The sequence below is a fragment of the Tupaia chinensis genome, unplaced genomic scaffold (assembly GCF_000334495.1).
Source record: "Tupaia chinensis unplaced genomic scaffold, TupChi_1.0 Scaffold138441_1, whole genome shotgun sequence".
Classification (NCBI taxonomy): Eukaryota; Metazoa; Chordata; class Mammalia; order Scandentia; family Tupaiidae; genus Tupaia; species Tupaia belangeri.
In genome coordinates this window covers 948,165-961,610 of record NW_006198338.1, presented here as the reverse complement: position 1 = coordinate 961,610, position 13,446 = coordinate 948,165, and the positions used below count along the sequence as shown (strand labels likewise).

The 13,446-nt window shown below is 43.8% G+C and overlaps 1 protein-coding gene across 1 annotated transcript in view; it reads right to left on the bottom strand.

Annotated features, from left to right (window-relative positions):
* The window catches only part of SCN10A (sodium voltage-gated channel alpha subunit 10), a 109,159-nt gene extending 97,109 nt beyond the window's left edge, over nucleotides 1-12,050 (bottom strand). The window contains 3 exon segments of the mRNA XM_006161349.1: nucleotides 7,524-7,604; nucleotides 10,547-10,665; nucleotides 11,778-12,050. Coding sequence (XP_006161411.1) covers nucleotides 7,524-7,604; nucleotides 10,547-10,665; nucleotides 11,778-12,050 — 473 coding nt within the window.
* Between the last annotated feature and the right edge of the window lie 1,396 nt (nucleotides 12,051-13,446).

The window sequence follows — 13,446 nt, the reverse complement described above, 5'->3', positions numbered from 1 at the left end:
ATTCAAACTATGTGATACATTGTCCTTAGAAGGCTATTCATTTAAACAATATCTCTTCTTTCCATTTGGTAATTTTCTTTCCTTTCTCTTCCATTTTACCCACCATTTGATTATATTTAACAGTATCTTCTTCATGCTTACCTTGGTACTGTTGAATATAATTATTTTACCATTCCCTGATTTATCGATTTCTTTTTTTTTTGGAGAGGTTTTTGCTAAAGGGTGTGTGCACTTGCCAGAAAGACAGAGAGAGACAGAGAGACAGGAAGTGAGAAATCACCCCCCAGGGGTGACGGCCACACTGCAACCCCTTCTCCATTGTCCTCTTGAGACCTTGGGCACGCACGCCTATGCGCCTGGCGTGAGTTTAAGCCACCAGGTCCGAGACTCGAACTGTGGTCGACTACGTGGGAGTCCAGCGACATAGCCATTACACTAACTGCTGGTCCCTGATTTATGGACTTTAAACAATCTGGGCTAAGTTCTCGCCAGCACAGAAGCAGCCCTGAGCGAGCATGCTCTGCTCCCAAGTCCCTTTCTCTTCCTGCTCCCACCTTTTTGCTCTGTGTACCACGGTGGCATTTTCAAGACCTCTGGAGTTTGTAGGGGGTAAAATGCCTTGATCTCATTTTCATTCCCCACTGCAGGCTCTGTGGCTTAACAAGCCCTGGTTTGCTAAGTGATTTACCACACCTCCACCCACGGTGGGTCTTCCAAGAGTGTTTTGACACTGCTGTTCTTTCTTCCTGTGTGTTTACACTGTTCTCGTCCCTTTGCTGTCATTTTATCACCATTTGGAGAAGGTGGGGTAAGACGTGTGCAAGCTCTCTTCTGCATTTAACCAGCGTTCCCACAGAACTTTCAAATAACTCATTTTAAGCAAAAACATTTTGCATTCGAAGTCCAGATGAGAGGTAGAAATTTTACAGGTTCCATGAGCTCGGCTGTGTGAAAGGTGATTTTATGACTTCCTTACCTAGTTACTATCTTCCGATGGGTAGTTTCAGTGTTCTGCATTTTAGGTAATGCTTATTTTCGAAAATAATGATGTTTTTCAAGCGACTTGCATATTAAACATGCACATGAGGGGTCAGCAGGTGGTGTAGTGGTTAAGGGTGCTGGACTCCCACATGGCCGACAGTGGTTCAAGTCCCAGACCTGGTGGCTTGCTTTCTCACTTTCTCTCTCTTTCTCTCTTTCACTCTATCCCTCTCTGGTCAAAGGAAAATAAATGGACAAATAAAGTTAAGTAAAAAATAATTCTTTCAGAAAATGAACATGTTAGTTGTTAGTTTTATTGGATGGCTCTGGCCGTAACCCCATACCCTAGACCCTGTGGCTTAAACAACAAACATTTTTTTCTAGAGGCTAGAAGTTTGAGACTGGGGGGCCAACATAGTTGGAAGGTGGTGAAGGCCTACTCTCTGGCCCGTGGATGACCACCTTCTCCCTGTGTCTTGACATACAGGGTAAAAACTCTGGTGTCTCTTCCTCTTAGAAGGGCACTACCCTTAGGCTTGTCTGTCAGATAGATGAGGGGGTCTACTCTGCGACCTCATGAACTTTAACCACCTCCTTAAAGGTCCTGTCTCCACCATGATAACACGGAGGGGTTAGCGGTTCAACGTAGACATTTGGGGGAGTAGGGACACAATTGAGTCCATAGCTGTTTGTGTAACCACTATCCAGATGATAAAATGGAACGTTATGAGCACTTTACAAGGCTCTCCCAATTACATCCTCCCTGCTCTGCGTTTCTCTGTTATACTCTTATTATACCCTCATTTAATAGAAATATATACTTGTGGGCAGAGAATAGAGCAACAATCTATGAGATCCATGCTCTGCCCTAAGGGTTCCTACTCTCCCAATTTTCAGGTACTTTTTTCTTATCTTTTAAAATATTTTTACCTGGCAAGTATGCATGCTTAAACAAAATAGTTTGGTTTTGCTGGTTTTCAAATTCTGTATAAATGTCATCACATAATAATCTTTGGTGTCTGGCTTTTTTGTGTATATGTGTGGTTCAGTATTGTGGTCTCATCCTTGTTTCATGTGAAACTAAAGTCTACTCGTTTTCACTGCTGTGCATTATCCTACTTTAGAAAATAAATATAGGATGGAGTCAAAGATTGATGGACATTTTGGGGGTTTTGAGTTTTGGGTTTCTGTGGGCAATGCTCACAGACTTCCTTGTAGCTGTATTCTGGTGCCCATGAGTACACATTTCTGTCCAGTGTGGGTCCTTAAGAATATAATTAAAAGAACACAGTGGGGACTGGCAGGTGGCTTTGGTGGATAAAGTGCTGGACTCCCACATGGTGGATCATGGTTGGAGTCCTGGACCTGGTGTCTTTCTTTCTCACTTTCTCTCTCTTTCTCTCTCTTTTTCTCTCTGGTCAAATTAAAAGTAAGTAAATAAATAAAATAAAATAAATAATTCTAAAAAAGAAGAAAAACAAACAAAAAGAAACAAACACAGCAAACACACGTCTTCACCTTTCCACTGCTTCTCGAAGAGGCTGTCTAACCTATACCGTCCCCGAAGGTCTGTGAGTCTCTGTGACTCCATGTCTTTCTCAGTATTTGGTATTGTCACACCTTAGCATGTTCCTCATATGGGACCAGCAGATGGCAGAATGGTTACATCACTGGACTCCCAAGTAGTCGACCATGGTTAGAGTCCCAGACCTGGAGGCTTAAAACTCATGTCAGGCACATGTGCATGCCTGCCCAAGATTCCAAGAGGAGAATGGAGAAGGGATTGTGGCATGACCATACCTCCTGGGGGGTGATTGCTTGCTTTCTGTCTCTCTGGTGAGTGCATGTACCCTATAGCAAAAATCTCTCTCTCTCTCTCTCTTTTTTTAAAGTAGAAATCCAAATAGTCAAGAAACATATCAAAGTATTCTTAAGCTTTTTTTCTTCTTGAGAGATTTTTGCTATAGGGTGCGTGCACTCGCTGGAAAGACAGAGACAGAAAGAAAGAAAGCGAGAAATCCCCCCCCAGGGGGGATGGTCACACCGCAATCCCTTCTCCTCCCTTCTCCTCTTGGGATCTTGGGTACGCACACACGCGCGCCCGGCGTGAGTTTTAAGCCACCGGGTCTGAGACGCGAACCGCGGTTGACTACGTGGGAGTCCAGCGACATAGCCATTACGCTAACTGCTGGTTCCCGCATATCAAAGTATTCTTAAGCTTTTTTTCTTCTTGAGAGATTTTTGCTATAGGGTGCATGCACTCACTGGAAAGACAGAGACAGAAAGAAAGAAAGCGAGAAATCACCCCCCTGGGAGATGGCCATGCCACAATCCCTTCTCCTCCATTCTCTTGGGATCTTGGGCACGCACGCACATGTACCTAATGTGAGGTTTAAGGCACCGGGTGCAGGACTTGAACCATGATCGACTATGTGGGAGTCCAGTAATGTATCCATTATGCCATCTTTTGGTCCCCTGGATTTTTACTTTTGTGAAGTGACCGTTTGAATTTCTTGTTTATTTTGCAACTGGTTGCTCTGACTCTTTCCTAATTACTCTGTAGGTGTTCCTTACTCTGGATATAAACACTTTTTCCATAAAGAGAATTTCAAAAAGTTTATGGATGGGACTCAGCAGATGGTGTAGGGGTTATGTCTCTGGACTTTCACATGGTGATCACAGTTCGAGTCCAGGACCTGGTGACTTGAAAGTCATGCTGGGCACATGTTTGTATATGCCTAAGATCCCGGGAGCAGAATGGAGGAGAAGGAATTGTGGTATGGCCATCTCCCCGGGAGGTGATTTCTCATTTTCCCTCTCTGTCTCTCTCTCTTTCCAGCGAATGCACACGCTCTAAAGCAAAAACCTCTTAAAACAAACAAATAAACAAACAAAACACACACACACACACACACACACACACACAAATAAAACCAAAAAGTTGGAGAAACAGAACTAAAGTGTGAGTTTATTTTGATATGAAAATAATCGAGATTCACACCTAGTTCTTTTATAATATGCATTTCCCATGAACATTTCAAAGACCCTGGGTATGTGTGTTGTAGATATCGCCTATTCAGTGGACTTGTATTTTATTTCTCTAGAAGTTGTTCTCTGATGAGAAGAAAAATTTTTTGTGTGGTGGGGGAAGGTTTCCTATAGGGTACGTGTGCTTGCCAGAGAGAGAGAGAGACAGTGAAAGGCAAAGTGAGAAATCATCCCCCAGGGAGGGTGGCCATGCCACAATCCCTTCTCTTCCACTTTCTTCCTGCGATTTGGGGCATGCAGGCACACACTCTCAGCATGAATTTCACACTGCTCAGGTTTAGAAGTAGGACCATGGTCGACCATGTGAGAGTTCAGCGCCTTAGTCACCGCTCCACCTGCTGGTCCCCGAGCAGAAATTCCTAATTTTGGTATATGCATGTGTATCCGTCTTTCTCTCTGTGGCTAGTGCTTCTTGTGTCATGCATATCAATAATAAAGGCCATAAAGATATTTTCCTTTGTCCTTTTACCCTTCTAAAAGGACACCTTTGCATTTCACAAAGAAAGTTAGGTGTTAACCTATTTGGAAATGATTCTGATTGCAGTGGGGACTGTACTTTTTTCCACTGGTATCCCTAATTTTTAAACATCATTTATTGGAGATTGGCCTTCCCTGCTGCTCTGTGCTTCCACCCTGATCATGAATTACATGTATACGCATCGGCGTGTTTGAGGGCCGTGTGTTCTGTTGCAGTGGTCTGACTGATCTTGCACCACTGGTGCACTGGGTCAATGATTAGAGCTCAATAGAAAATCTCAATATCCAATAGAGCGAGTTCTCCTGCCTTTTCTCCCTCTAAAGTGTCTTGACTATAATTTTCTCTTTGTATTTTTATAGAAATTTCAGAGTAAATTTGTCAAGTAAGACTCAAAAAAAGCTTACTGGGATTTTGATTGGTAATCACATTAAATTCATGAGTAATTTTCAGGAGTCTTTACAATATTGAGACCTTGAATCTGAAACGATAATAGCGTCTCTCTATTTTTTGAGTTTTTAAAAATTTTACTCAATACCTCTTGTCATTTTCTTTGTAGTGATTTTACTTATACTTTGATCATCTTATTCCTAGACATCTGATATTTTTAAATTTGAAATTTTTTTAATGATAGTGAAAATGGTAGTTTTTATAACTATGTTATTTTCTGTTTGTTAGTAGTATATAGATATATAATTGATTTGTCTATATTAATTTATATCCAGCTACCATGCAATTTATTTTTAGAGATTTTCACTATAGGGTGTGTATGCTTGCCAGAGAGATAGAGAGACAGAAAGTGAGAAATCACCCCCCGGGGGGATGGCCATGCTACAATCCCTTCTCCTCCATTCTCCTCTCGGGCTTTTGGGCATGCACACACATGTGCCCTGCCTGAGTTTAAGCCACTGGGTGCAGGACTCGAACAGTGGTTGACTATGTGGGAGTCCAGTGACATAACCGTTACACCAACTGCTGGTTCTCTAGCATGCAATATTATCTTATTAGTTCTAATATTACAGTTTAATTTCTGGATTATGTCGAGTATTTGATGTACACAATATTATTAGATGTACATTATAACACCTTTGGTATTTTTCTTATTCTTGCACCTTCATTACTTTTTTCCTCGCTGTCAAGATCCTCCTTTACCAAACTTAACTGATGAGAACAGACATCTCTTTTTTTCCTTTTGATCTCAAAGGGAAAACTTTGTATATTTACAACTAAATATGGTGTTTGTTACTTTTCTTCTTGCTAAAGGGTATGTGCGCTCATCAGAGAGAGACAGAGAGAAAAGAAAGCACCCACCCCCATGGGGAATGGTCACACCGCAGTCCCTTCTCCTTCTCTCCCTCCTTTCAGAATTTCGGGTACACACATACATGTGCCTAGGGTGTTTCTGAAGCTGCTGGATCTGGGATTTGAGACAGTTTGGCCATGTGGGATCCAGCTGCTTTAATCACCAGGCCATGGAGCCAGCCTGATGTTTGCTACTTAAAAAAAAATATTTTTTTAATAGGATGTGTGCATTTGCTGAGTTCAGATAGAGATGGAGAGAGAGAGAGGGAAAGTGAGAAAGTGCCCCTAAGGGGCATGGCCACACTGCAATCCTTTCTCATCCCTTCTCCTCTTGGGATTTTGGGCACGCATACACACATGCCCAGCGTGTTTTTCCAAGCCACCAGTTTGGGACTTGAACAATGCAGTTGATCATGTGGGATCTAGCTGCCTTAAGCATCATGCCACCAGCTAGTCCTGTTTACCACTTTTTAATGAATAAAATGTCCTTTATCAAAGTGAGGCAAATCTCTTCTATTTCCATTTTCTGAGAATTTAACATTGAACTTTATTAAATGATTTTTTTAGCATCACTTAAGATGACTACACGATTTTTCTACTTTAATCTATTAGTAGAAATAAGATCTATATATTTTTCTTTTTGGACCAGCAGTTGGCATAGTGGCTTTGTCGCTGGACTCCCATGTAGTCAACAATGGTTTGGATCTGGTGGCTTAAACTCCTGCCGGGCGCATGGTTTGGATCTGGTGGCTTAAACTCATGCTGGGTGCATGGGCATGCGTGCCCAAGATCCCGAGAGGAGAATGGAGGAGAAGGGATTACGGTGTGGCCATCCCCGCTAGGGGAGGTGATTTCTCACTTTCTGTCTCTGTCTCTGTCTGTCTTTCTGGTGAGTGCAAGTGCCCTATAGCAAAAGCCTCTCCCCCAAAAAAGAAGAAAGAAATAAGAGCGATTTTTCTATTGTGGCATGTGTTACTGTTATAGTCACCAAAGAAAAAAAAAGGTTGAAAAAAGAGAGAGTTTTGCAGAGATCCTGCCATTATACCTGAAGGAATGCCAGTCTTAAGCTGGGGTAGGAGGGATCTGAGCCAGGCAGGTTGGTGAGGTCATTTTTGGAAAGGCCCCCCCCTTCTGAAACTGTGCATTAGCCCAGGGAGATAGAAGAGCTTCAGGAATACTGAGATTACTTTGAAGCATTTGTGCCATGACAACTTAAACAGCTTCATTTGGGGGTTATTTTCGGAATAAGTTCCAGCATCATTTTTCTTAACTCTGTCTCCATTTTGCTCCTGCAATTGTTGGGGAGTGGCCCTTCTCCAAGCTTTATTCATGTGTTCCTGTTCTTACAGCAGATGAGCGAGTGTGTGTGTGTGTGTGTGTGTGTGTGTGTGTGTGTGTGACAGGGCAGGGAGGGGGACAGAGCGGGGCACTCAGCTGCGTGGACTCTGACCAGTGAAACTGGACGCTCTGGCAGTACTGTGTTAAATATCTCTCAGGGGATTCCAGGGTGCGGTCAAGGTTGAGAACCACTCACCTGTACCTCTCCGAAGCTGAAAATTGTATGTGTGTTTATAAAACAAAGTCCGCAGAAGAAAATGCCAGGCTTCAGCGTTACCCAAATGAGGCCAGGCAGGGTACATAGAAGTTAAAGACTGCTGGGTGGAGGGAGAGAAGAGGACAGACAGAAAAGCCACCATCAGACGGCAGGTCTACTCACTCGAGGCCCTCTGGGAGTTCATTTTGGGTCATGCACGCGCAGTTAACCAAAATAGTGACCGTGATGAACAGAGTGAACCACCTGGAAGACCTGGGTTAAGGAAAAGCTGAGAGTCATGCTTCCCTGATGTCGTCAAGGACCCCTCGGTGCTGAAAGATGCAGTCTGTAACTCTTAGCTCACATCAGCTTTATGGCCTCGTCACGGGGTAACTGCTGACATTTACCGAGTACCTGACCTGGGCCGGGTACTTTGTCTACACTGTTCCCAATACTAACCTTCAGGGAGAGAGGACTGTGTACATTTTGGAGCTGAGAGAACGGGCAGATGGAGCTTAAGTAGCTTTGCTGAGGGTCACACAGCCCGTCAGCCATGGGGCTGACCTGGGAACTCAGATCCGTTTGATAACAGGCCCCTGAGAAGATGAGAGGAATTAGAATTCCTTTCCCAAACTGTCTGATGACCCCGAAGCTTTCATTTCACTGTCCCAGGGGGGCTGCAATTTTATCTGGCAATGTCTCTTTTTATCTGAAAGACGGAGGTACTGGGAAGTTAGAGATAAGTGAAGTTAAGTACAGGCTTTCATGGGAATTCGTTTAACCTCTGTGTTTTCCTCGCTTAGTGGAGAACAATCACACTGGGGAGATGAACTCCTGGTAGAAGGGGTGGAGGTTGGCTGGTACAGGACAGTGACATACTGGTTCAGGGAGAAAGTTCCAGATAGGATTAGGCTAAAGTAGCGATCTCTGAGTAGCCAGAGAGGGGAACCTTAGCAGCAGACAGTGGGTAGAGGGATTACCAGAAAGGGGAAGGAATCCTTGTGAGGACTTGTGGGAGTAAATAGATGGGAAAAAATGTGGGGGAGACCCTGAAGATAAATTTCTCCGCTTGGACATTTTTCTCCAGTTTTGCTGGGCTCCTAACAATACTTCTAAGGAAAAACAAAGCCTGAAGATAAGCTTGACCTACAGAGAGAGCACACCACTCATCTTGCATTATTTCAATGTGAGCCGAAGTATTTGGAATGAGTTTTCCATTTTAGTTTGCTGGCTATGCCTTTAATGTGCCTTGTTTCACAGTTACTGAGGAACAAATCTATTCTGAAAAGGGAAATCCTATTAATTAAACCACATTTTCCAGCTGACTTGAAATTAAATTAAAAAATACGTTCGCATGGGGGGAAATGTTAACCCAAGGATTAAAGTCCTATTTCCAATTTTGCACATCTTGAAAAGTAATATGATACCTTACGTGTACTATTACTTATGAAAACATTTACAGCAAATGTGATTGGAATCGTAATTTCAGTGAATTATTAAGAGTACGATCCAGAAAATTCCACACCTTGCAGAGGATCTTATGGGACTGGAGTCACCCGATCTATGAGATTTAAATACAATATATCAACGCACACAATTGAGAGGAGGCTAGCCCTTCACAACCTTTTTGTCCATCTGTGACTCCACCAAGCAATTATTTACTCATCACATCTCAAGATGAAAAGAATAGTTACTGGTTGCTTGGTTCTCTTAAAGGGATTTTATTTCTAATGAGCTGTTTCTTACTTTTCTAGAAGTAATTCAGCTAGGATCCATGGAGAGGAATTTGTATGTTTGCTGTTTCTCTTTATTTATAATTTCTTTGTAATTGTATATATTTAATAAAAAAAAAACAACTACCCAAATAGAGATGACACGCTGAGAGAATAATTACTCTAATTCATTTCCATTAACTGCCTACTGCCTCACTGCAGATACTGCTCTAAGCAGGATGCCGTTTAGACGTCTTAACTAGCCGTGTAACCCTGGACAATGTACTTAATGTCTCAGAGCATCTGTGTCCCTATCTGTAAAATGGGAATGCAGATTTCTCCTTCAAAGGCTTCTATACCTTAGGAAGTATTTAGCAAATAGGAGCCTGCTCTTATCATAAATATCCTTCTGTAGAATCTGGAAATCTAAGATTCAACTAAGAAAATACAATTGCCACTGGTTAGCCATGAATGACAAACTATGCAAAGAGAAAATGTCATGCAACTTCACCAAACAGTGCAGTTCCACGGTGAGTGTGCAGCAGCCTCTGTGCAGGCGTCCCAGCTCACTAACTACCTGGGAGTCTAACAAGCTACCCCAGAGGATGGGAAGAGATCTCCTTTTCACTGGATCTCCTAAGAAGAGGCTGGCTGTCATTGGTCAGGCAATGAAGGCAAGGTGGTTCTTACACATCCGCCTCCTGGAAGGCAGGGCTAAATTGGTGATTAGGAACATCCACTTTGGTCAGTCGCCAGGGAAGTTCCTTGGAAACCAAGCCAAAGTCTCTTACTTTCAACAAACCAACAAAACAATGACAACAAAAAACCCTGAAGACAGCTTTTGGTCCACCTACAACAATTATATAATACAGACATTTGCAAAATAGGTCTTTAATCATTATGTTCGCCCTTCTGCAGGGATCTTGGGCTGCTAACATTTTACTCCTCTGGTAGTTTTGGGGGACACTGGCAGTGCCCCATGGGACAGAGGTCCCACGGAGACCATCTGTGCCTGTTACATGGTCTTTTCTCTTCACCCTCTTGGAGTTACTGCTCTTTTTCCCAGTAAGCAGCAGCTCCTATATGGCTAGAGCACAGGGCAACATCCAGGCCTGTCTCTTCTACTCAAAGAAACCCTAGGGCCCTCTTCCTGGTCGTTATGTTGTGGGGACAGCAAAGTACATACCAGCAGTAAGAATGTGCCTGGGACATCAGCAAAATTTCCCAGTAAAGAGGATATTTTTCAAGTTATGCATTCACGGGCATGTCCAGATGAGCCCGGGGTGCACCTGAGCCCACCTGTGGGCGGCATAAACACTCACTCTCTTGTGTCTTGGGACTGCTTTGGGGTGTTGCACACGTTAAAGCCCCAAATGATTTTTGCTATCTCGCGATTCAGTTGGAAGAAGGCTCTGTTGCTAACTTAAAGGAGGTACTGAATGGTCAGAAAGTCTTGGTTCCAACGTGTGGAAGAAGCAACCGTGCAAAGGATACGAGTGGACAGACGCTTTGATGGCCATTCTTCTGATCAGGTTGAAAGGGCTGAAGAGCCACAGGGCCCGAGTGGCACTAAACCGGGAAATGGTCCTCCCTTTGTTCAGCACCATAAATGTCTACAACAAAACAGAACAAAACAGAAAGCAGACTTCCAGGGAGCAACAGGAACCCAACAGGAACCCTTACCCAATCTTGATTTTGCATGTGAGTGGCATTGTTTCAGGCTCATGCTCAAGAAGGAGTTCGGGAACCACAGGTCGGTGACAGCCATGGAACAGAGCTAGAGAAGATCAGAGACTACAAGCCACACCCCTCACCCCCCCCAGCAAGATTCCCTCTGTGGCTGACCATGCACCAAGACGAGCCCACTGAGAATGCTGGTGGACCTTGGGGCTGGTGAGAGGCGTGATGCTTGGGGGAGGGTGCCGGCAGCAGGACAGTGGGGTTCTGTGGCATTTAATTCCTCTCCTGACTAGAGAACCACCCCCAGTCCCATGATGTTCCTTCTGTCCTTCATCTCCTAGGTCTCTGCATTTTAAACCCTCTCTTGTTTCCTTCCTCTGAGCATTTAGGAGGTGAGGGCTCTTGGCAGAGGTGAAGAAGGAGAAATATATTCTGGCACCATTTTCTTTTCTTTTCTTTTCTTTTTTTGTAGAGTTTTTCTTTTTCTTTTTTTTTTCTTATTGGGTACGTGCGCTTGCCAGAAAGACAGAGAGAGACAGAGAAATAGAAAGCGAGAAATCATCCCCCAGAAGGGATGGCCATGCCGCAATCCCTTTTCCTCCATTCTCCTCTCAGGATCTTGGGCATGCACGCACATGCACCCGGCGTGAGTTTAAACCACTGGGTCTGGGATTTGAACCGCAGTTGACTACACGGGAATTCTGCGACATAGCCATTACGCTAACTGCTGTATATGTGTTTGTATATACATGAGGACTTCAAAAAATGAGTGGAAAATGAAATTAAAGTATGAATTTATTTTAGTGCAAGACAAATTTGAAATCTATATGCAATTTTTCACAATACACACTTTCCATGAACTTTTTGGAAGACCACGCATCAATACACACACATGTACACACACACACACACACACACACACCTATATGAAATAGCAGCATTTAACAGATTGCCACCCAGGAACCAGGAGGACTCCCTGAGCCGGGTGGGACGGCGACTTCCTCTCTATGAGCTAAGAGAAGACATTTCTGTTGGAAGTTCTTACCCGGTGTGTGCTGTAGAAGGAGTCAAGATCCTCCAGGGGCTCCCCAATCAGTTCTGCGGGGAGCTCACCATAAAACTTGGGCAGCTGGTTGCAGGCCTTCAAGTCCAGCTGGGGCCGAAGCTTCTCATCTTCTGGGTCCTTCTGCCACCTGTGCTTAACTCTGGCTTTCTTTGCCACCTCAAGGGCAGCGATTCGCTTCTCAATCTCCACCAGTGACTCCGGAGTGAACCGTCGAAAGTTGTTAGTTTGCAGGGACCCAAGGGGAAATTCCATCTTCTCATTCTTCTTTGGGAAGAATTTATACTCTTATGAGAGTACATATAACCACAGAGAAGTATAGCTTACCCACTGGCCCTCTCCCTCCCATCCAATCCACCTTGGTTGCTAGAACAGCTCCCCACCCCTATCTCAACTCCTCCCAGCACCCCATTGCCCTGTAGTTCTCTCAGGGGAGGCTGCTAGTGTCCAGCCTGCTCCAGGAACCTCAGAAGCATGTCTTTGCTCCCCACACACTTCTTGTCATTGCTTCTCCACCTTTTGTAGGAGCCTACCTCCAGTGTCAGATGTAGACTCTTTCCTCTTTTCTAGGACCACTGAGATCCAGGCACCCTCATGCATTCATCAAAGACTGCCCTAAAGGCAGCTCTTGCACCCAGTACCCATATGAGAAAGACCATTCCACCCAAGTACTGTAGTCCTTAGAGGATCCCTCACCCTTCTGACACCATCTTGCTTCCTTAGTGGCCAGCATACCTTTCTTCTGGAATTCACCCTACTCCCTCCTTCTCCTCCTGCCCATCTTTACTTGGTTCACATCTTAGGTAACTTTTCAGTCAACCTACAATACAGAATTGAACACCTGCATTCTATTGCCTTCTCTCCTAGAAGTTCTATGTGCTATGTGTCCATGTCTTGATTAACATGGTGTATTTATGTAATAGTCATTCAAATGCTGTTGACTTGATTGCATCTAGCCAGTGTCTTTAATTCTTCCCTTTTGAGTATCAAGGACCAAGTTAACTTTCTCTTCCTCGTCTAGGAGAGAAGAGCTACTTATATGTGGAATTGAATTTGAGTCCTGGGATCATCTATAAAGTGACAGTGTGGAGATTCCTTAGTGATACCCAAATGCAGTGTTGAGTATTGAGAACAGGACCAAGCCATATTCCCAGGTGTGAGTGATGGAGCATGAAGTCAAAGCAGACTTAGCCATCAGGCTGCCTTGATGCCAAATTTTCTTAATTCTTCTCAGTCACCATACATCTCTCTGGCCAAGGAAAAGACAGTCTTCATGTAACTATGCTCATGAGTGAAATTTTGCAGTCACATGATACAGGTACAAGGGTTCAATCCTTCTCCCAAGATTTTCCAGTCAGAAGAGATAGCCCTGAACTTTGAATCCCTCAATCAAAGTGATTCTCTTTCTTCCATCTATTGGCCAGTGGTGCCCCAAGATAAACATTTGGGTGCAAATGATTTACCTGAGAACTAATTCCAGGAGCCTCAGAGAAGAATGGATAAGTAAGATATAAAGAACATCCATAGACAGAATTTTTTTAAGAGAGATTTTTTTTTTCTATAGGGCACATGAGCTCACTGGAGGGACAGAGACAGAGAGACAGAAAGTGAGAAATCATCCTCCAGTGGGGATGGCTACACTAGAATCCCT